At 38.9% G+C, this 20,665-nt stretch overlaps 1 protein-coding gene across 1 annotated transcript in view; it reads right to left on the bottom strand.

Annotated features, from left to right (window-relative positions):
- LETM1 (leucine zipper and EF-hand containing transmembrane protein 1) overlaps positions 1-20,665 on the bottom strand; it is a 51,429-nt gene that overhangs the window by 11,031 nt on the left and 19,733 nt on the right. Inside the window, exons 5-9 of the mRNA XM_044680015.1 lie at positions 19,692-19,895; positions 14,697-14,816; positions 10,640-10,771; positions 9,807-9,995; positions 5,186-5,329 (exon numbers count right to left, since the gene is read on the bottom strand). Coding sequence (XP_044535950.1) covers positions 5,186-5,329; positions 9,807-9,995; positions 10,640-10,771; positions 14,697-14,816; positions 19,692-19,895 — 789 coding nt within the window. The remainder of the gene's footprint in view (positions 1-5,185; positions 5,330-9,806; positions 9,996-10,639; positions 10,772-14,696; positions 14,817-19,691; positions 19,896-20,665) is intronic.

Below are 20,665 nucleotides of genomic sequence, written 5' to 3'. Positions count from 1 at the left end.
ATATTTATCTATAATGAGTTGTACCATTTTATTTAAGCAATACTTTTAAAGTTAATAGAATTGATACACTAAGTAAATTGTCTCTAAAATACTAAGAAAATGGGAACTGATTTTTTAAACTGATGTAGAGGAAACAGTTATTTCATTAGGCTTGAAAGTTTCAACTAAAAGTAGTAATAAAATGCAGGAGCAGTCTCCTGGTGTATAACAAACAGCCTATAAAAATGATGTTCACAGTGCTACAATTTATAGATTCATATATTTTTATTATTATTATTTATTTTATTATATGTACTATCCAATATTTCATATATTTATTATTATATAGAGAGAATTATATAAGCAAATATAAAATTATTATATAAGTATGATGAGATTAAATCTACCTTGCCCATCTTTAGATTTAATCACCAAAGGTGAAAACATCTCCATTTAACCCACAACTTGGGTGGTCTGTAACCCATGTGTGCTAGAGTAACAAATCAGAATTTACTGACTGCCTCATGGGCAGTCCTAAGAAATGCATCTGTTGTGATTGGACATGTAAACTAAGAGGAGGCCACAGGAAGTGACGCGAAAGAGGCCCCTTTAAAAAGAGACCTCAGTCAGCTGGGCCCTCTCTTCTGGTTCGTGAATGGGACCTGAAGGAAGCTTCTGGTTCATGACCTGGACTTGGGACCCTGAGATCTTTGTGAGACTGTTCTAAAAATCTCTCTCTTCGAACTACACGTGGTGAGTGAAGAAGTCTGACTCCTTTAATCTCCCAGGAGGCACTAGCCTCCTGGAGGCTCCCTTGATTGGGAGAAAGCACTTGTGGCTAAACCCTTGTTACTTGACTTTTAGGCTCTGGCTGGGCCTCTGGAGCCCTGCCAGAGTAAAGCCCAGACTTGAATACAAATCTCTTATTCTACCCCCTTCTCATCTCTCTACTTCCACTCTCTCCTATATTTTGTAAATAAATTCTATAAAAGTCATTTTAGCTTGAAGTTAATCTTTAATTTGGGGACTGATAATTGTTCAATCCCCTGATGACCAACCTTTTAATATTAACCCAATAAAAACCCCTTTTCACCCATTACATAAGCAAAAATGGGGAAACCAAGTCCTTGAAGCCTCACCGCTCATTGTACTGAAGTGTATAGCTCTAAACATTTAAAAGTTCAGTTATTAAGCAAAATCACATGTTTCTATCGAAATGTATCCACACCTTAATAAATTAGAAGCTAAAGATACAGTAAAATGTTTCTCAAACAGCTGAAGGACATTGAGTTTTTCTTTTTAATGAAAATCTTTCAAAAGTCTTCCTACATGCATGAATCATGTGACCATGTTAAAAATGAATATTAATAAATGTTTAAATTTTAAAAAAAAGTCTTCCTATATCTCTCACTTCTTAAAGCTACTACACTAAACTTGACTCAGTTAGACCCGAGTTCAAATCCAGCCTCAAACACTTACTAGCTGTATCTTTGAGCAAGTCATTTATGCAGTGTTTACCTTAGTCTCCTCATCTGGAAAATGGGGGTAATAACAGCACCTATTTCCCAAGGTTGTTGTGATGATCAAACAAGATCATAACTGTAAAGTGCTTAGCCCAGTGTTTGGCACATAGCAGCCAATATATAAATTTAAACTGTCTATTGCTACTGCTACCGCCACCACCACCATGACTGCCATTATCTGCCATTATCACCACCATTAGCATTACTATCACTATTACCACTATTACTAGAATTATTCCTATGAGGTGGGTTCATCACTACCAAAGGATTTAGAGCTGGAAGGATCACTGAGTCCAGTCATCTCCACTTCTATATAAAGGATGTGAGGCCCAGAAAGGTGTGCTAGAAGTCAGGATTGACTCAACAGCAAAGCTAGGCTGTGCACCCAGATCCCCTGGCTCCAAACCCAGATATCATTCCACTGGTCCATCCTGCCTTCTGGTTATCCTCTGTTAGAGAAGCTGATGCCACACACAGTGAAAACCCTACAGAGGAAGCTCTCCTAGCTGGAGTGGCTTCCACAGAGCAAGCCTAGGTGAATAAATGGTGGAAGTGGGGCAAACGTGGCCAGGGTGACCCACTTTGGGAAGGCCATTACTCCCATTCTGTGCCCCCCAAACACAGTGTTCCTCTCTCTTAAAGGTTACCGAGGAGAGTTTGTCCCCCAAGCAGAAGAACTGTTCTGTCTCATCACAGTGCGGAACTACTCCCCTATCAGTTACTTTAGATGCTGGTACTGGGTTTGGAGTCAGAAAGACCTGAGTTCAACTGATCCAACCGTTCTGGAGGGCAATTTGGAACTATGCCCAAAGGGCTAAAAAACAGTGCATACCCTTTGATACGGTAATACCACTACAGGATCTGTATCCCAGAGAGATCATAAAAAAGGGGAAAGGACTTATGTGTACAAGAATATTTATGGCAGCTCTTTTTGTGGTGGTCCATCAACTGGAGAATGACTGAACAAGCTGTGGTCCATGTTGGTAATGGAATACAATTGTGCTATAAGAAGTGATCAATAAGATGACTTCAGAAAAAGCTGGAAAGATCTGCAGGAACTGATGCAAAGCAAAATAAGCACAATTGGTAGAACACTGTACACAGTCACAGCAATATTGGACGATGATTATCTGTAAAGACTTCACAGTTGTCAGCAACGTAATGATCTGGTTCAATCCTGAAAGACTTATGACAGGGAATGCTCTCCACCTCCAGAGAAAGAACTGGTGGAAGCGCCTTTCACATCAGTGTATTTATGGTTTTATTTTGGGGTTTTGGTTATCTATGATTTTGCTCTTACAACAGTGACCAATATGGGGGACAGCTGGGTAGCTCAGTGGATTGAGATCCAAGTCTAGAGATGGGAGGTTCAAATCTGGCCTCAGATACTTCCTAGCTGTGTGACCCTGAGCAAGTCACTTAACCCTCATTACCTAGCCCTTACCACTCTCTAGCCTAGGAACCAATACACAGTATTGATTCTAAGACAGAAGGTAAGGGTTTAAAAAAACAACAACAACAAATGACCAATCCAGAAGTGTGTTTTACATGACAATAACTTTTTTAAAGACCCCAGTTCAAATTCAACTTCAAACACTAAATCTGGCTTAGTCTGTTTCCTTATCTGTAAAACAAGAATAATAATAATGGTAATGTAAGCTCCCAGAAGGCAGACTTTTTTACCTTTTGAGCTGTAGTCCTAACACTTGCCAAGTGTCTAGCACTCTTCTTCCTAAACTAGTTAGGCATCTATCTAGCAAAAAGATAATCCACTTCACATTTACATGCATGGATAGCATGGAATATCATTAAAGGCTTTGCTGAAAAGAATCACTTATTAACAGTGGTGTTCCTCTCATCTTTCAACTCTAACTAAACTTTTCACAAAAAAGGGAAATAAGGCCAATGTTACTCTTAATGAACACAAATTAGCTGTATGTTTGTGATCGGCATGTGCCGTTTTAAAATCCCCTCTAGAATGCTCCTAGGGATTCAGATCAAACTCATGAGCTCGCAGTCCAGAGAACCCACTTTTTTTCTACAAGGAAATTAATTGTTCATCTCCAGCTTTCTGTTACGTTCCCCATTCTACAAAATTTCCCCAAGATTATGAGACATATCTTCAAGTTCATTGAGCAGCACAGGATCAAATTCAAACAATTATTGTTAGCCACAAGAGGTCCAAGTACAAATACATAAAAAGGACCTCTCACTGGGGGATTGTAACATGTATAACATATGGCAATCAATAATCAACTGAGGCAAGAAGCCTGGCAACTGAGATGAGAGAAAGCTTTGCCAAAAATGGGTTCTGGCAGAAGAGGAAGGTGAGTGTGATCTAGGCCAGGCAGAATGCATGGAGCCTTTGAGAAGGAAAGCTAAGTTAAAGGGGAAAGTTTCATTTGTTTGGTCGAAACAGAAGGCAGGGTTGGGAGACATGTCAAATAAGGGCAGAAAAGGGTCAGGTTGAAGAGTTTCAATTTTCTCCTAAAGGATATTGAGCAGGCTCACTTGGCAAAACTGGTGCTTTCTTCGCCCCTCTAAGATGTCCCAAGATGGGGCTGTTTCTGTACACTAAGTGTTCTACCTTTTCCTTTAGTAAATTGCTTTCCATGCTGAGAAGAGGCAATTTAAAAAGCCACGGAATTGCTTTCAACCTAGCAGCTGTCAATCCTGTCTCCCAAAATAAGGGACCTGTTTCTCTCTCTCTCTCTTCTGTTTTGCATCTTTCATTTTTTAGGATCCCTTTTTGTTGTCTTTACACTTTCTGCAACACTCAAGTCATCCTGGGCTTTATTTAGCCTTCCTCACACTAGTTTTGCAGGTTCTGGCTACTTTTTTGTATTTGTTTTTTAATAAACCTTGTCTTCCAGCTTAGATGTTTTAAATAATCCTGAAGGCTTTATTTACATACAGGGTTGACAAGTACATTTAAATCTTCTTGAGTGGAATTTTTTTGGAGTGGGGATGGGGTTTGCAAGGGTATAAGACAACTATGCATTTCCAATGGGTTACTGACACTCTAGAAAAAGAGACATTGAGTGTAAAGGAGTCACAAAATTATATTTTCTCTTTTCACTGCCACAAACATCCCTTCATTTTCTTTGTAGCTTCCTCTAGCTTCCTTGTTTTTTAAGTATCTTCATCTCATGCTAAGACACAGGCAAAAATGTGAACAAAATGGTGTAAATTTTTGTGAATTAAGATTTAAGGTATTTTTCATCAAGCCTGCTTTATTTTGCCTTTATAAAGTAGGAAAAAGCATCCAGAGAAAGAATTGGGAGAGTAGAAATGCATTAGAAAAACACAGGATCAATCATATGGTTCAGTGGAGATATGATTGGGGTTTTGGCGTTAAAAATTCACTCTATTGCAAAAATGAATAATATGGAAATAGGTTTTGAACAATGCTTGTCAGTTCCGGTAGAGGGGAGGGAAGAAGAGTGGGAAAAATCATAAAACATGTAAACATGGAAAAATATTCTAAATAAATAAATAAATTTTTAAAAAATAAAAATGAAGTAGGAAAAAGTATTAATGTGTTGTGTTTTCTCAGAAATATTCTGTTTATTTATAGAGCCAAACAAACCTTTTCAAATTCTGAATGTACCAAGCGGGTTTCATTGATCCTGCTCTACTGAAACCTTGAAAAGCCAGCCTAGTTTCATAGGTCAGTTAGTTACCTTCAGGCCTTCCAAGACAGGGGCACTGTCAACAAGCATCTCTGAGGGCAATGGCGCCTTGGTGGGCTCCTGCAGTACATCTCCATGTGCAGGGACAGTTCTTGCCTGCTGAGGTTCCAGATCCATACCCAACTCAGCTTCTTTCTGAATTGAGGAAATACACAATTAAAAAATAATTCCACAATAGCAGGTAGTATATTTCCAGAGTTATAGTCTATGAAAGTTATCATCTACAAATTATATTAGTTTCCCCCTTGAATGAACATGATTTAAACATTTAGATTTGCAAAACATGAATTAGAGATTGATTCTTTAATTCACAAAAGAACCCCTGGGGGCAGTTGGTGACTCAGTGAATAGAGCCAGGTCTAGAGATGGGAGGTCCTGGGTTCAGATCTAGTCTCACACAGCTAGGTGACACCCTGCGCAAGTCACTTAACCCCAATTGCCTAGCCCTCTCTGCTCTTCTGCCTTGGAACCAATACTTAGTATTGATTGTGAGGCAGATGATAAGAGCTTTAAAACAAGAAAAGACTTGAGGGTCAGGTGGAAAGATTACAAACTAGGTTTTGGAAATGCTGGATTTGAGATGCTATAAGGATCTCCAGGTGATGTATCTTGGAAAGCTGGAAATCTAAGACTGGATCTCCTGGTATCAGAACTGGAGATGTAGATCAGAGTCACCTGTGTAAAGTAGAAAGAAAACTATGGGAATGAATGAAATTACTATGAGAAAATATTTAGAGAGAAAAGATGAACACTGAGGACAGACATTCAGGGAAATAACCACATTAAGAGGTGAGAAGTAGAGGAAGTGACTGAAAAGAGTTCTCAGAGAGAAGACCTAAAAAGAATCTGAAAAATAGAGTATCTCAGAAACTAAAGGAAAGAAGAAAGTTATCCAAAAACCTAAGAAAAAAAGGCTAGTGGATTTGGTCATCTTTTCAAAGAGAGCTCCAAGAAAATAGCAGAATACAAGTCAGGTTGTAAGAAGTTGGAAGAGAGAAGTTATTAAAGCAGAGGAGTTAAACATGTAGGAGATTTTTTCAGAAGTTAGGCAGTAAAAGGAGGAAAGATAGAATAGTGGCTGTCTGAGAAAGAAAGGTCAAGAATGATTATTTTAGATTGGAAACATCTGCACGGTAAGACAGAAGGCGCTAGAAGAGACTACAGCTCCACCAAAGGAAGAAGGAATGGAATTAAGGGCCCAGGGAGATTTGTTTAATGAGGGAAGGATGTTTCTATGTGACTGCAGGGAAGGAAAAGAAAACAGATGAAGGTGTTGAGGTTTGAAGAATGAAGAAGAGGGGAACTGAGGATGTTACTATCAGGTGACTTCCATCTTCTCAGCAAAGTTAAAAGGTTTGATCAGAGTCAATAAATTATGGCCACAGGCCTGTCACTGAATGGCACATGAACAAAGAATAGTTTTTACACTTACAATAAAGGTCCATGGAAACATTTGCTTTCCTATTGTCTACAAGATGCTTTTGTGCTACAAAGACAGAGTTCAGTAGTTAGGACAGAGGCCATATGTGATGCCTTCATCACTTCACCCCTGAACTCAGTGCACAAAAATCATAGTGATGCAGTTCTAATTCGACAGTATTTGCAGGGCCACAGCACTGTGACATTTTTCTTTTTTTTATTACCAGTATAAAACTATCATGTCAAAACATGAAAATAAGAAAGGAAAATAAAAGTTTTACTATGATTTTTTGACTCAGGGCAAAGACTGAAATTTTTCTGAATGAAAAGAACTGCCTTCAACCACTAATACTGCTTTTGCAGCAGACTTAATGTTTTTTAATTAATTCAATGCAAAATAACAAGGCAAATAGATGTATAAACCATATTGAATGCTTGCCAGCTCCAGGAGGAAGGAGGGGAAAAGAGAGACAATTTGGATTATTTAATTTAAGAAAACCCATGTGGAAATTTGTTATTAAAATTGTTTTAATTGTTTAGATAATAAAACAAGGCAAAACAGTGCTTATATATGAAATGTATACTGCAATCAAGTTAATTCAATGGCAGTAAACACTGTTTGAATCACAAGTAATGTCAGACTGCTTTATACACTTCTTATGCTGTCAAAATCCAAAACAAAAAGACCTCCATTCTCAAACAAATCTACATCAGATTTATTATCTGAGCTCAAACTACAGTTCCAGCAGTGTCTTTTGGACTTTGATATAAGTGTAAAAGTAATTTTGATATTTCAAAATCCATTTAACCTTGCAAAGTTTCCATCTAACCTTCAAATGAAAATGAGTAATCTGTGATGTAATAACATGCTAAAAGGTAAACAAAAGAACCTAAGAGAATTCTACAAATGCCTTCCAAGCTATGAATATGTTCAATTAAAAACATATGTTCAGGGGGCAGCTGGGTAGCTCAGTGGATTGAGAGTCAGGCCTAGAGATGGGAGGTCCTAGGTTCAAATCTGGCCTCAGACACTTCCTAGCTGTGTGACCCTGGGCAAGTCACTTGACCCCCATTGCCCATCCTTACTACTCTTCCACCTAGGAGCCAATATACAGAAGTTAAGGGTTTAAAAAAAAACAAACCATATGTTCATGAACTAATATCAGCATTTAGCAGTACTTGTCTGTGTAAAGATTTCCAAAGATGAAATATCTAAAACCTTGTTACAGATCAGTATTAAAAGATGTGTAAATGGAATTAGCTCATCCTCATTCATTGTTTAGACTCTAGCCATCAGAAATAATGTCACCCCACCCAACTTAGAATTAAGTGGGGAGGGGAAGGTCTGTTACCCACACGTGATAGTAAGTAACCAATCAAAAACACAATGTTGAGGCTGCCATTTGTCCACTTGAAATTGGAGGTGGATGCAGGAAGTGACAAAAGCTGCTATCTTTTAAATATTATGGTAACTTTCTGTGGAGGCTGTTGGCACTTTGAACTTGGTGTAGAAGGATCTCTGGTGAGACCTCAGACTGCTTCCCTCTGAATTGTCACATGGGTAAGTTAGGCTGACTTCCTTTCTCCTCCCTTGATGTTTCTGGAGGCTCTACCCTCAAGGAGGCCTCTCTTGCCTCTCTAATTGTAAAAGGCCTTGTGGCTAGAAGTCTAATTAACCTCTGTGCTCCTTTGCTGGGGCCTCTAAATTCTTACCTGGTCTGGTCCTCTGGTCCAGGCCAGAGTTTCTCTCTCTCAATTTCTCTACCTTCAGTCTTCCTAATTGTAAATAAACTTCCATAAAAGGCATCCTGACTTGGGTCTATTTTAATTTGAAATCACGTTAATCCGATTTCTGGTGACCATACCTTATATATCTAGTTTTTGTTTTGTTTTGTTTTGTTTTTTTAAACCCTTGTACTTCGGTGTATTGTCTCATAGGTGGAAGAGTGGTAAGGGTGGGCAATGGGGGTCAAGTGACTTGCCCAGGGTCACACAGCTGGGAAGTGGCTGAGGCCGGGTTTGAATATATCTAGTTTTAACTTTTACAAAGATGAACATTTGAAATCAATTTTGATGATAGGGAATACTAACTTTGAAACCCAATTACACAAAATGTTATCCCCTCAAAAAGAATTCAATTCTTCTCATTAGCAAACTTGTATTATGATAAAATTATATTCAATTAGCATTATTATATTTTTAATTTCTCAATAAAAAGTTGAGGAACATTTTGTTTTCTGTCTTGTCAAACAAATATCTATCCATTATCCTTGATTTTGCTTCTTGGCCCATAAAGCTTAAAATATTTACTACCTGACTCTTTATAGAAAATGTATGTCAACTACTGGACTAGATCAGTGACTGTGTGAGAAGTGGGCTAACACTGGATTCAGGAATGAGAAAAAGGTCTTGTAGAGCTGCTATGGGCAATAAGAGAACAGTGAAAGATCTGTTAAATTACTATATTACTACTGTAATAAATGAGGCCCCTGACCTCATTTATTACACTATATAAATTACTACATAGAACGCAGGAATAAATTAAGGTTATACACTGCCAATTCATAGTGGAGGATATGCAGAAGATGACAAAGTTCTATTTCCTAAAATTCTCTAGTAATGCTCAGCAGCTCCTAACTAGAAATGGAGGAATCAGATGATAAGAACAAAGTAGGGATGAGGATTGGGGGATGGAAATGATGGAAGGTCCAGAGATCAAAGTAGACTAGTAGGGGGGTAGAGCCAATAAATCATTAAAGTCTGTGGGGTCAAATGGAGACAAAAGAAGCTAGAGTAAAGACAATGAAAAAAAAAGCAAGGAATGATAAAAGGGTCTGATGATCATAACGAGGGACAAAAATTCAGATAAAGTTAAAACAAATGTACCTTTGAAAACAATTTTTTGGGGGAAGAGACCTGAGAAATTGAAAGGGAAGATAATGGAACTTTTAAACATTGTTGAAATTTTATTTTTAGTTTGCCCCCAAATGCCATTATCTCTATTCATATTATCCAAATACATATGAAAGCATTATCTTTCAAAGGAAAGGATCTCTAGATTAAGTAAATGGAAACATGTCAAGGACCTAAATGTCAGATTTAAAACCCAGTTCCATCTCCAAACCAGGCTCTCTATCTATTCACTGAGCCACCTACCTGTCCCTACCATTGTATTTTCAAATACAAAAACCACCTTTACAGCTGTTTCCACCTGGACAAGTTCTTTGGCCTTCTCAGCAGCTTCAGTCAACCTTTCTTGCTCTTCCTTCTCTTTAATTTCTTGTCTAATGGCAGCTTCTTCCATCAGAGTAGCTTCCAGCTTTGCTTTATTGTCCACTTTATCACCTTCAACCTCAGCAGCTTTGACTTGAGCTTCTTTGGCCTATAAAAGGAAAAACATGATGAGAAAGTAATTTCCCCTCAAAACACCACATGCCAATCTTTAAACATTCTTACATTTTCTTCCTTCCTATGGCTAAGCAAAAAAAATTCCAAAGTTTAAAAATGGAAATTTTCTAGAGTCAAGAATACAAGGCAATATCCTAGAGGATCTGATTTTATGTCAGGCCCTTCTGTACTTATAGATTGCATGGAGGAAAATTCTTTAAGAGTATCTGGCAATGTTGCCCAATTTGTAGAAGAATCAACAAGGAAAAACTCTATTCTGTATCTGATTCTCATTAACAAGGAGATGGCTCTCCCCTGCTGGTACCACCCATTTAATACATTCTACCTTGAAACATTATTAACCATTTCCTTCTAGGAGTATTGAGCCAGGGCTTGGTTCTTTCTGCTTCCTTTGGGCTAGTGGCCTTCCCAGAATCAAAGCCAAATAAAGGTCTGCTTCTGCTACTGCCAATGGCAGGGGGCTGGTGAGGAGCAAGCCTTTATTTTTACTGGGGTGGCTGTTTATTATCATAATTATGCAATGATTTATGGAAATTTATAAGATTTAGGGAAAAAAGACTAAGATTAAAATTTATTCTCTGTATCAAAAAAAAGCCGCATTAGGGATGTCATACTTACTACACTCTCGGGAAGGGTCTGTAAAGTGGTTTTCAGCTGATCCTCTGGTGACAGAGTATCAGGAAGATACATAGCTCTGGATAAAAGAAGTAACGAAGTAGGGATTTCTTGGTTCAGATGTAGATCTAACCACTGCAATTCAAAAGAGATTATAGATTTTAGGAAATATGGTTTGTTTTGTTTTTAATTTACTCCCAATGATAATTCACATTCCCAGTGTGGCATAGTTCTATCAGATTCAAGATCAGATGGAATAACTCTCATTTTCACCTCAGATACTACTTTAAATTGGCAGTGTGATATAATGGACAGGGTGCTAGATTCTGGAATCAAGGAAGCTGGGTTTGAAATCCATTAATTACTATCTAATAAGGCAAATCACTTAAATGGCATGTGTGCTGGAGGGGTGGGGGGGGGGGGGTTGTGCCTCTCCTCCTCTCCATGTGCACCTGAGGACATTTCTCACATGACCTGCCCCTCTGCCCAGCAGCCCAATGGGAGCGCTTCCTCCCTCTCCTGTCATAAGGGGGGCGGGGGGGGGGGATGTAGGGGCTGCTCACATGCAGTGTGAGGCTGCAGTCTGAGCACTCAAAAGGTTAGCCATCACTGCTTTAGGTCATTTTTCCTCATCTGTAAAATGAGGAAGTTTGGACTATATGATCTCTAGGGGCCCTTCCATCTCTAAACTCATCAAACACCAGAGGAGGGTTAACAACAGCCTTCTTGCACAAGTCTTCTGTCTGCCAGACTGAGCAGCCCCAAGTCCTTCAACAGAAGGTTTTAGGGCAGGTTCAAGTTCTCTCTCCTTCTGCTATCTTTATCACTCTGTTCTAGACAAAATTATAACTTATCAATCTCTTTTCTTAAACATGGAATCCAAAAATGGACATGATATTCTGAATGAAATCTGACCAGTGTAGGAACAGGAGAGGTATCTCACCACTTTCCAAAGATCCCCAGACTTTTAGAGGCTTGAGAGTTCATTAGGACGGGTTAAAAAAAGAAGGCTGTGACAGTAAAGAGCCTGAACTAGAGGGGGTTCAGGACTTCTGCTCCTCAGCTGAGAACTGCCGATGAGAGGCATGTAGCCCAGAGGGCAGCAGCCTGGAAGTCAGAAGGCCCATGAGAGGTGAGAGGAAAAGAGTATTAAGATTTGAAATAAAAAAGCCCAAGTTCAGGTCCTATATTTGCCTTTTACTAGCTCTGAGATGACTTCTTTGAGCTTTTACATTATTACTAATAAAATGGTGTTGTCTGATACAACTACTCATCAGTGTCTGGCTTGTAGTCATCCAGAAGAGGCAGAGTGGTTGACAAAAAAACAGAAGGACACACTGGAAGTCAAGACATCCACCTCTTATACACATTGGCCATACTGTGGCACACTGATGCCTTCAGCAACTCTCTCAGACTGCAGTTATATAGAGCAGGGGCAGATCTTTATTGACAGATGGTGTTTACCCATCAGGGAACTCCCTACACTGATGAGATCATAGGACTAGGCAAAAATAATATATCCAGATGAACAGATTCTTAATGCGATAGATGAAGTCAGGAAAAATGGGGTACTAAATTAGGTATACATAAAAAAGAATGAAAGGTATGGAGGAGACATCATGATATTGAAAGCACAGAGGAACTGATTTTCAAGATCTCAGAGATGATAGTTTTAGGAGATAGAAGGATCTAGTAAAGACTTTTAACTTTTATTTTATTTTTCCCTAATTACATGTAAAAACAGTTTTCAGGGAGCAGGTGGCTCAGTGGATTGAGAACCAAGCCTAGAGATGGGAGGTCCTGGGTTCAAATCTGGTCTCAGACACTTCCTAGCTGTGTGACCTTGAGCAAGTCCCTTAACCCCCATTGCTTAGCCCTTACAGCTCTTCTGCCTTAGAACCAATACATAGTATTGGTTCTAAGACAGAAGGCGAGGGTTTTTTTTGTTTGTTTGTTTTTAGTTAAAAAAGATGAAGAAGGAAAGGAGGAGCATGAATCATGTAACCATGTTAAAAATGAATATTAATAAATGTTAAAAAAAAAAGATGAAGAAGCTTTGGGCATGTTTGTGAAAGCAGCAGAAAAGGAACATATAAGAAAAGAGGCAATGTGGCAACTGAGGAGGCAATCTGATGGAGAAAATGGAAAATGTTGAGATCGGAAACTACATATGACATAGGCTGGCTTAAGTAAGAAGAAGGGCCATCTCATCAGCAAAGACTGGGATAAAAAGAGAAAGAATCAGGGTGGTGTAATGATTAAAATTGATAAAGGCTGATATTATGAGGAAAACTAATATTTTATTTAGGCCCATGTTGATAGAATAAAATCGGACTACGCGCCTGGCTAAGATCTATTCAAACTGCCCACTAGTCCATACCTCCTATCATCTTGTCTGCTTCATACGAAAAGAGCCCAAGCCCAAGCTCCACCCCTAATTTTAAGTCATGCTCTACGTTGGTTCCCGTTGTCACATCCAAAACCGGAAACCCATTTGATCACGGAAAATGTAGTCTCAAAGTCCCCCACCTGTCCACTAGAAGTTTGTCATATATCTACATATCTTGAGGCTTAATATTTCTAAATAGAACCCCAGAAATTCTAAATAACACAGTGGGATGTCAATGGATTCTGAGATGAAGAGACAGAGAAAAGTGGGCGGGGGGAATCGAGGCAAACAATCTCCATTTCTCAGTAAAGTATGAGGCAAAGCCCTCAGAGCTTAGAGGGGAGGGGAAGAAACCAAGTTTTGTCTGGGACAGTAGTAGCAAACTAGGTTGAATTTGGAAATATGCTGCTGCACTTTAAATCCATCAATATTCTGGTGGGGATGCTGTATGGCTACAAATAATGAAATCCTATTGTCTCCATATAAGAATATAAATTACAGGTCATGCAAAAGGTAATGGAGAGACATGGGGTGGAAGAAGGCTAGCTACACAATGTTGTGAACAATGGTTGGCATACAAGAAATGGCATTAGAAATCCTAATCAAATGAGTGGAAAAATTAAGTCATGCAGTGAAAACTATCCATGGCACATGACAAGTCTTCTGGACATCAGGCAGAGAGTCTGGGGAAGAGATGGAGAACACCACAAGCCAAGGGGACCCAGGACCTGAGGGTGGCGATCACAGGACTCAGAGCAGAATCACTCAAAGAAGAACTGACATGTAAGAGAACCACACAGACCCCTACCTTCAAGGAAGCCCATGGAAAAATATCCCAATCTCTGTTTCTGCACTGACAGAACAGGGATCAAATTCCTAGCCTGACTAAATCAAAAGATTACCTCATCCCTTTCCTAGAAAAATAAGATCAATTGCAACTAGTTACAATATCTATGGATATACAGACTGCTTCTGCTAGAACAGTACTCCTCCAGAAGGCCTCACATGAAATCATTCAATTTACTAATTAGCAATGTCATCAGATAGTGAGGCTTTGAGTTTCAGAAATTATGTGCTGACTTGATTCATTTATCTTTCTTCTGGCCCAAACAACAGGCCAGAATTTCTGAAATTGTGTTACAAGGAACCTTGAATAAGTCACATGATGACAATCAAAAGAGGCTTCACAGGAAAATGTAAATAAAAGCAGTATCATTCCCTTTAAAATATAACTCTAAGGAAATTTCTTCAGCATAAAAAGACTCTTCTTTTACAATCTGAATTTCCCTTCATTCTCCCCTCCCTTATCTCTGAGGCACTATGTCCTTAGACTCCTGAGGACCACTGAGTCAGTAAATTCTGAAAACAGTTTGAGAAATGCTAAAATAGTCAATGAAAATGCATCCAAAACTGTCCATTTCAAAGGAGCAGCTCTAACCGTAAGTAATTATCCCAATGCATGCTGCACCCCACATCCAATGGATGGGTTCACCAGAAGTCACAAGGTTGGGGAATAGTTATCAAGTCAAAAGGTAATTTAGAAGTTGGTTTCTTAGTCACTTTGTGACTCATAAAAACAGCCCACTTATTATCTAGCACATCCCCAATTCAATCTGCATAAAATTCAGCAACTCCTCATGCTGCACACACACAATAAAGTTTGTCACTCACCTGTTTGAGTTGTTCCCTGAGACGTTCTTCTGTAACTCCCAAAGCTCTCATACCTCGTGCCCGACAAGCAGCCTGCAGTTCCTTAACATTCAAAGTATCAACTCCTTCCTCAGAAATAAGCTATAAAATAAAATAAAGCATAACAATCTCAAAAATGTGGGTTTTTCAGAAATTAGTAATGAGGTTTTTTTGTGAAGCTAGAAGCTCCAGATTACAAGCTATTTCTCTCAAATCCAAATCTGTCTAATCTTTTGAGAGGCAGCAGTAAAACATGGTTCTAGGGTAAACAAATCCTAATTTAGGGGTTACCATTGTTTTTTGTTTGAGTGAAAGCAACAAGAACCTTAAGGAAAGGTGGAGAAAAGGGAAAATAAGGAAATAAGATTTACAAAGGGGAAAAAAACCAGAGCACACAGAGCCCAGGCCTGCCCTCTGAGAGTAGACCAGTGATAGGGGAGAAATGTAGGATAAACAGAAGGGAAGAGGTAAGTCAGCTGGTAAAGAGGAGCTACCAGAAAGGCAGGAGAATAAGGACAGCGCACTCCTCTACAGAAGCCAAAAGAGGCTAGGGGGAAGGGCAGAGTCCAGAGGACCAGGGTTCAAATCTGGCCTCAGATAATTCTTAGCTCCGAGACCCTAAGCAAGTCACATAACCTCATTTGCCCATCCCTTGTAGAAATTTGGGGTTTAAAAAAAAACACAAAAAAAGCTCGGAAGAGGCATTAAGTACTATGAGCAAGATGGGCCAATGAATTTAAAGAACGAGTAAAGATTTTGAAAAATGAGTATGGTAACGATGCACCGTCCTGAAAGAGCATCAGGAAGGTTTAAAATTCCAGAATGGGCCTAAAATATTCTACTTTTCATTTCCTTTCAACTGTCTTGACTAATTTTCAAAAGAACCTGTTTGTGGGGAAGTGCTGACATTTCCTACTGGTAGATTTAGGTAGTCTCTTAGCTTAGTTAAATAAAATACAAACAGAAGTGAGGAGCATGAAGAAGTGTAATTGGAGCCAAGGCAATCATTTCTGAAAGTGTCCACCAAGCTGAGCAGTCAAGAGTCCTGAAGATCCCTGTTTCTGTGCTGCCCATCTATGAACTTGGTTTTTACCCCCCTATCAGTTTCCATGGTATGGCAGGAAAAGCTGTGAAGAGCCAGGTTTATATTCCAAACTTGCCATTTACTACTAGGGTGTCTATAGGCAGGTCACTTCTCAGAAGGCTTACTTTCTTCTTTAATCATGGATTATCACAGAGTTGTTTTAAGAACACATTGGGGGCAGCTGGGTGGCTCAGTGGATTGAGAGCCAGGCCCAGAGATAGGAGGTCCTGGGTTCAAATCTGGCCTCAGACACTTCCTAGCTGTGTGACTCTGGGCAAGTCACTTGTCCCCCATTCCCTAGGTCTTACCACTCTTCTGCCCTTCTAAAATGGAAGGTAAGGGTTTAAAACACACACACACACACACACACACACACACACACACACACACACACACATAAATAAAAGAAGAAGAACACACTGTAAAACACTAGATAGAAGTAAGCAAATTAGAGGTATACTAGAAGCCCATAGGGCAGAAAGTACATGTAATTTTCTATTTTACATAGAGCCTATTAGAATAAAGAGTCATGGACAAAAAAGCATCAGTAGCCAAGAGTTCCAGCTTTTCCATTTACTTTTATTTAGATAATAGCCACTAGGGGTTGCTATCATGTCATAATATTACTATGTCTAATGTTTTTTTAAAAAAAAGATTATTTAGAAAAACACCCATGAAAATTTAACTTTTAGTCCATCCTAGCTTGCCTCTATGCCCTGGTAGGTATGGAGGAAGACTTCAGTAGAAGGATTTTCCCTTCAAAATAGTAAATAAATAAAAATAGTAAGTAAAGCTGCTGATAATCTAGATCAGTGATGGACAAAGTATGGCCAGCTGGCCGGATGCAGCTCCCTGAAATGTTCTATCCAGCCCAGCGACATTATTCCTAATCTGACAAATACAATGAGTAGGATACAATACAATGAAACTTCGAAAAAGTTGCCTTAGAAACAGACTGACAGATGAGCATTTCCTTTCCTTTGGCCCCCTTAAGTTTGCCCATCACTGATCTAGACCATTAATGTGAAATTCAAATAGAAACTGGAGTTCCAAAATGATATACAAGAACTCTGTGGGCCACGTACTGACCTAGAAAAGCGTATGTTCATATTATCTATATTCTATTGTATTGATACTGATTTTTTAAGTATTTTCCAATTAAATCTTAATCTGTTTGATACCCCTGGATTTAGAATAAGTCTCCAAAGTGACACAACTAGGAATTTAACAACTAGAATAATTAACTTTTATAGAGGACATTTCACTATGAATAACACTTTACATTATCACAACTGATCCTGATAAGAACCCTGTAAGGGGGGTAAAAAAATCCAAGTATTTTTATCCCAATTTTACAAATGAGGAACTGGAATCTGAGAAAGGGTGAATGATTTGACCATTGTCAGTCACAATGGATGCATCTCCCAGAAGCTGGATCTAAAGATGTCTCCCTGATCCTAAGCCCAACACTCTAGTCCTCCACCAATAGTTATAAATATGCAGAGTTTTTATACTCTAAGTTGAACAGGCACTTAAGGGAAAGCTTGCTCAGGGGATAGAGCCAGGTCTAAAGACAGGCGGTCTTAGGTTTAAATCTGGCCTCAGCTGGGGTTTTGGTCTTATAAGATTACTCTCTTCCAAAAATGAATCATATAGAAACAAGTTTTGAGTGATAATACATGTATAACCCATTGGAACTGCTTGTCAACTCTGGGAGGGGAGAGGAGGGAGAAGGAAGACAACATGAATCATGGAATCTTGTGAAAACTTATGTGTAAATTTGTCACTGAAATAAAATAAAGGGGAAAAAATAGTTTAAATCTGGCCTTAGACACTTCCTAGCTGCAAGACCCGGAGGGAGTCACTTACCCCCAAGTGTCTAGCCCTTACCATGCTTCTGCCTTGGAATCAATACTTAATATTGATTCTAAGACAGAAGGTAAGAGTTATTAGAAAAAAAACAACTATCAAAATAAGTCTTTCAGTACTATGACAGTTGAATTGTTGAGAAATTATAAACTTACTTTTACTTAGAAATGAAGCTCTAGGGAATCTGAGTTTTCTGAATTTCAAGGAAGAAAGTTTATGTGAAATGTACAGGATATCTGAGAAGCCTGACTGGCATTTTGAGGAAACGTCATGAGCTCTTGGCTATAAGGGCCCTTAGATATCTCCTAATCCAACCCTCTCATTTGAAAATGAACACAAGGCTATGAGAGGAGAAAGGACATTCCCAAATCACAGGACAAAAGCCAGGCGCAGAGTCCAGGCTCAGAACCTAGGCCCAGGTCACTTGATGAAAGTGTAGGGACTCCTTCTCAGAGTATTGTTTTTTTTTGTTTTGTTTTTAAACCCTTAACTTCTGTGTATTGGCTCCTAGGCAGAAGAGTGGTAAGGGTGGGCAATGGGGGTCAAGTGACTTGCCCAAGGTCACACAGCTGGGAAGTGTCTGAGGCCAGGTTTCAACCTAAGACTTCCCGTCTCTAGGCCTGACTCTCAATCCACTGAGCTACCCAGCTGCCCCCTCAGAGTATTGTTGATAAATGCACAAAATAAGATTCAGAAGATTACAAAGGAAACCCATTTTTAAAAATACAGATATCAAGATATTAAGAAAACAAGTTGACTGCTCCCAAGTTAAGAATCTCTGCTAGAGAGAAATATTAGTATGGAAACAAGAGGAGAAACCGCCAATTTTCTTCACTGGTCACAAGAAAAAAAAAAAACCTCTTTCTTCATGACTCCCTTTTGGATTCCCTATTTCCTAAACAAAGATTTTAAGATTTAGAAAACTCATGATATTCCACCCACACTCAAGAAACAATGATGTCTGCATTGCAGCAGACAGAGAATGGCCAGCATTTGGGTATGCCAGGGTTTGGCATAAGTTAACAAGCAGATGCCACAGTAGCTCTGCAAAAAGCTTTGCCAATGTCTCCTGCCTATGACTAGTAGGGGACTGGCTGGCTACTTCAGTCCTAAGCCTTATGCAATAATCTGAGTGAGAGAGGAGCAGCTCAATCAAAGCTAAATCTCATTCTAGATGGATTAGATTTAATCCTCGGAATCAGACATGAAAAATTAGAAAAAAGATCTCTTGATAGATCCTAAAACCAAAATATAGGGGTCCCAAAAGTCTTAGTGTAATCTTAAACTTCAATAACTTCAGAAGCATAGATGCTACAAACTTACAAAAAACATTTTCAAAATTAATGATTTAAATTTTTTTAAACCATTGGTATGTCTTACTAAAATTCAAAATCACAACCATCTTGTGCAGTACATGACTCTGCTCAATCTTCTAACTTGATAAAAAACATTCAGGAGCTGCTGTGCAAGGCCTGGAAAAACTGCATTTGTGATTCTGGCCCTAAGATCATCCAAGCAGACATGTCGATTCTGAAAGAATATCATGAGAAAAAGTCTAACAGAAATATAGTGGATGACTGAGGTGGCCAATTGGGCAAGTGAACTTCTACAAATCCACTGGTCTAAGAGACTCAAAAATGAAATGTGAAATTTAAAAGTGCATATTCTTCTTAAAATCAAAAATTTGTTATTCAAAATTCACAAAGCTAAATGTAAAATCAATTTGAGTAATTTAAAAAAGATTTTCTTGGCAATTCTGTAGCACTTTTTACTTCTAAAATTATTAAAGCTTAAATCTGCACTAAGACTTTTGTGACACTGTATACTTCAGTTTAAACTTTCTTTCTTCATAAGGAAAAAAATGTACCAACTCCCAGAGCCTCTATTCCCTTTCACAAATCAGCAGGAAAGTGCTAGAATTCTAAGTAAAAACTCTACTACCAAAAAAAGGCCCTTGCAAAAAATAATAGACAGTGCCACTGCCAGTTTTTCCATCAGCTCACTCAGCTCTCATGTCCACCTACCTTGTCATCTGCTTTCATTGACCGGAGTCTCATGATTAACTGAAAGCGTAAAAAGTTGTTTGTCCCGATTGACTGTAGCTCCAATAGTCTACAAAGGGCCACCAGCTGTGGCCTGGTCAGGTTGTCCAGAGTCAGCTCATCCTCAAACAGTTTGGAGAAGCGCAGGATCTCCTCATTGGTGGGCCTCTCCCCAGTCTCTCGTATCTGGAAAACAAACAGGAGACAAAAGCTCTCCTCTGAGCCTCACGTGAATCAACAACAAGACTCAGGGCACAGTCAGGAACCCCATCTTCCCTTCAACTCCAGGATCTGCAGCCCCATGGAGCAAAATCCCAGGGACCTACACAAGGGTCCCATCACAAACTTCACAGACTTTCTACACCTTGGAGCTAGAAAGGTCTCAAGACACCTTGTCTAATCTGGCCCTAAATGGGAGCTGCCTTTACTGAATCCCACCTCCAATCTATTCCATTTTAAAATGACCTAAATGTTATTTCTTTCTCATACTGGACAAAAGTAGCCTTTATCCATTTCTCCTATTGCTGTCTTCTGGGACCAAAATAACAAATGAATCCTTCTTCCCTAAAACTACACTTCAAATGTGCAAAGAGAATTAATTCTTAGAAATTCAAACTCTCTAAATATGTGACACCTATCTTTTAAAGACTTTTTCTTTTTTATGAATGACAAGTTACTTATTGGGCATCAAACCTCCAGTCAAACATTTCTAGAGTAAACCTAGCAATTTATCAATGAGTGCGAGTTTATTCTGAGACTATGAGGAGAATCATGGATGAGAGAAAGAGGCTTGAGAATCAAGGTTGATAATGTAAAATACAAGTAATAATTTTTTCCACTATCAAAGCTAAAATTTCATATATTAAAATGGAGTTAAAAGTCTTCAGACAGTGATTACAGATAACTTGTTCTTTTGCATGAAAGCAAAAGCCTAGCAAAATGAAACAATAGAGGGG

This window comes from Gracilinanus agilis, chromosome 6, assembly GCF_016433145.1.
Source record: "Gracilinanus agilis isolate LMUSP501 chromosome 6, AgileGrace, whole genome shotgun sequence".
Classification (NCBI taxonomy): Eukaryota; Metazoa; Chordata; class Mammalia; order Didelphimorphia; family Didelphidae; genus Gracilinanus; species Gracilinanus agilis.
This window is presented reverse-complemented; position numbering and strand designations above follow the sequence as displayed.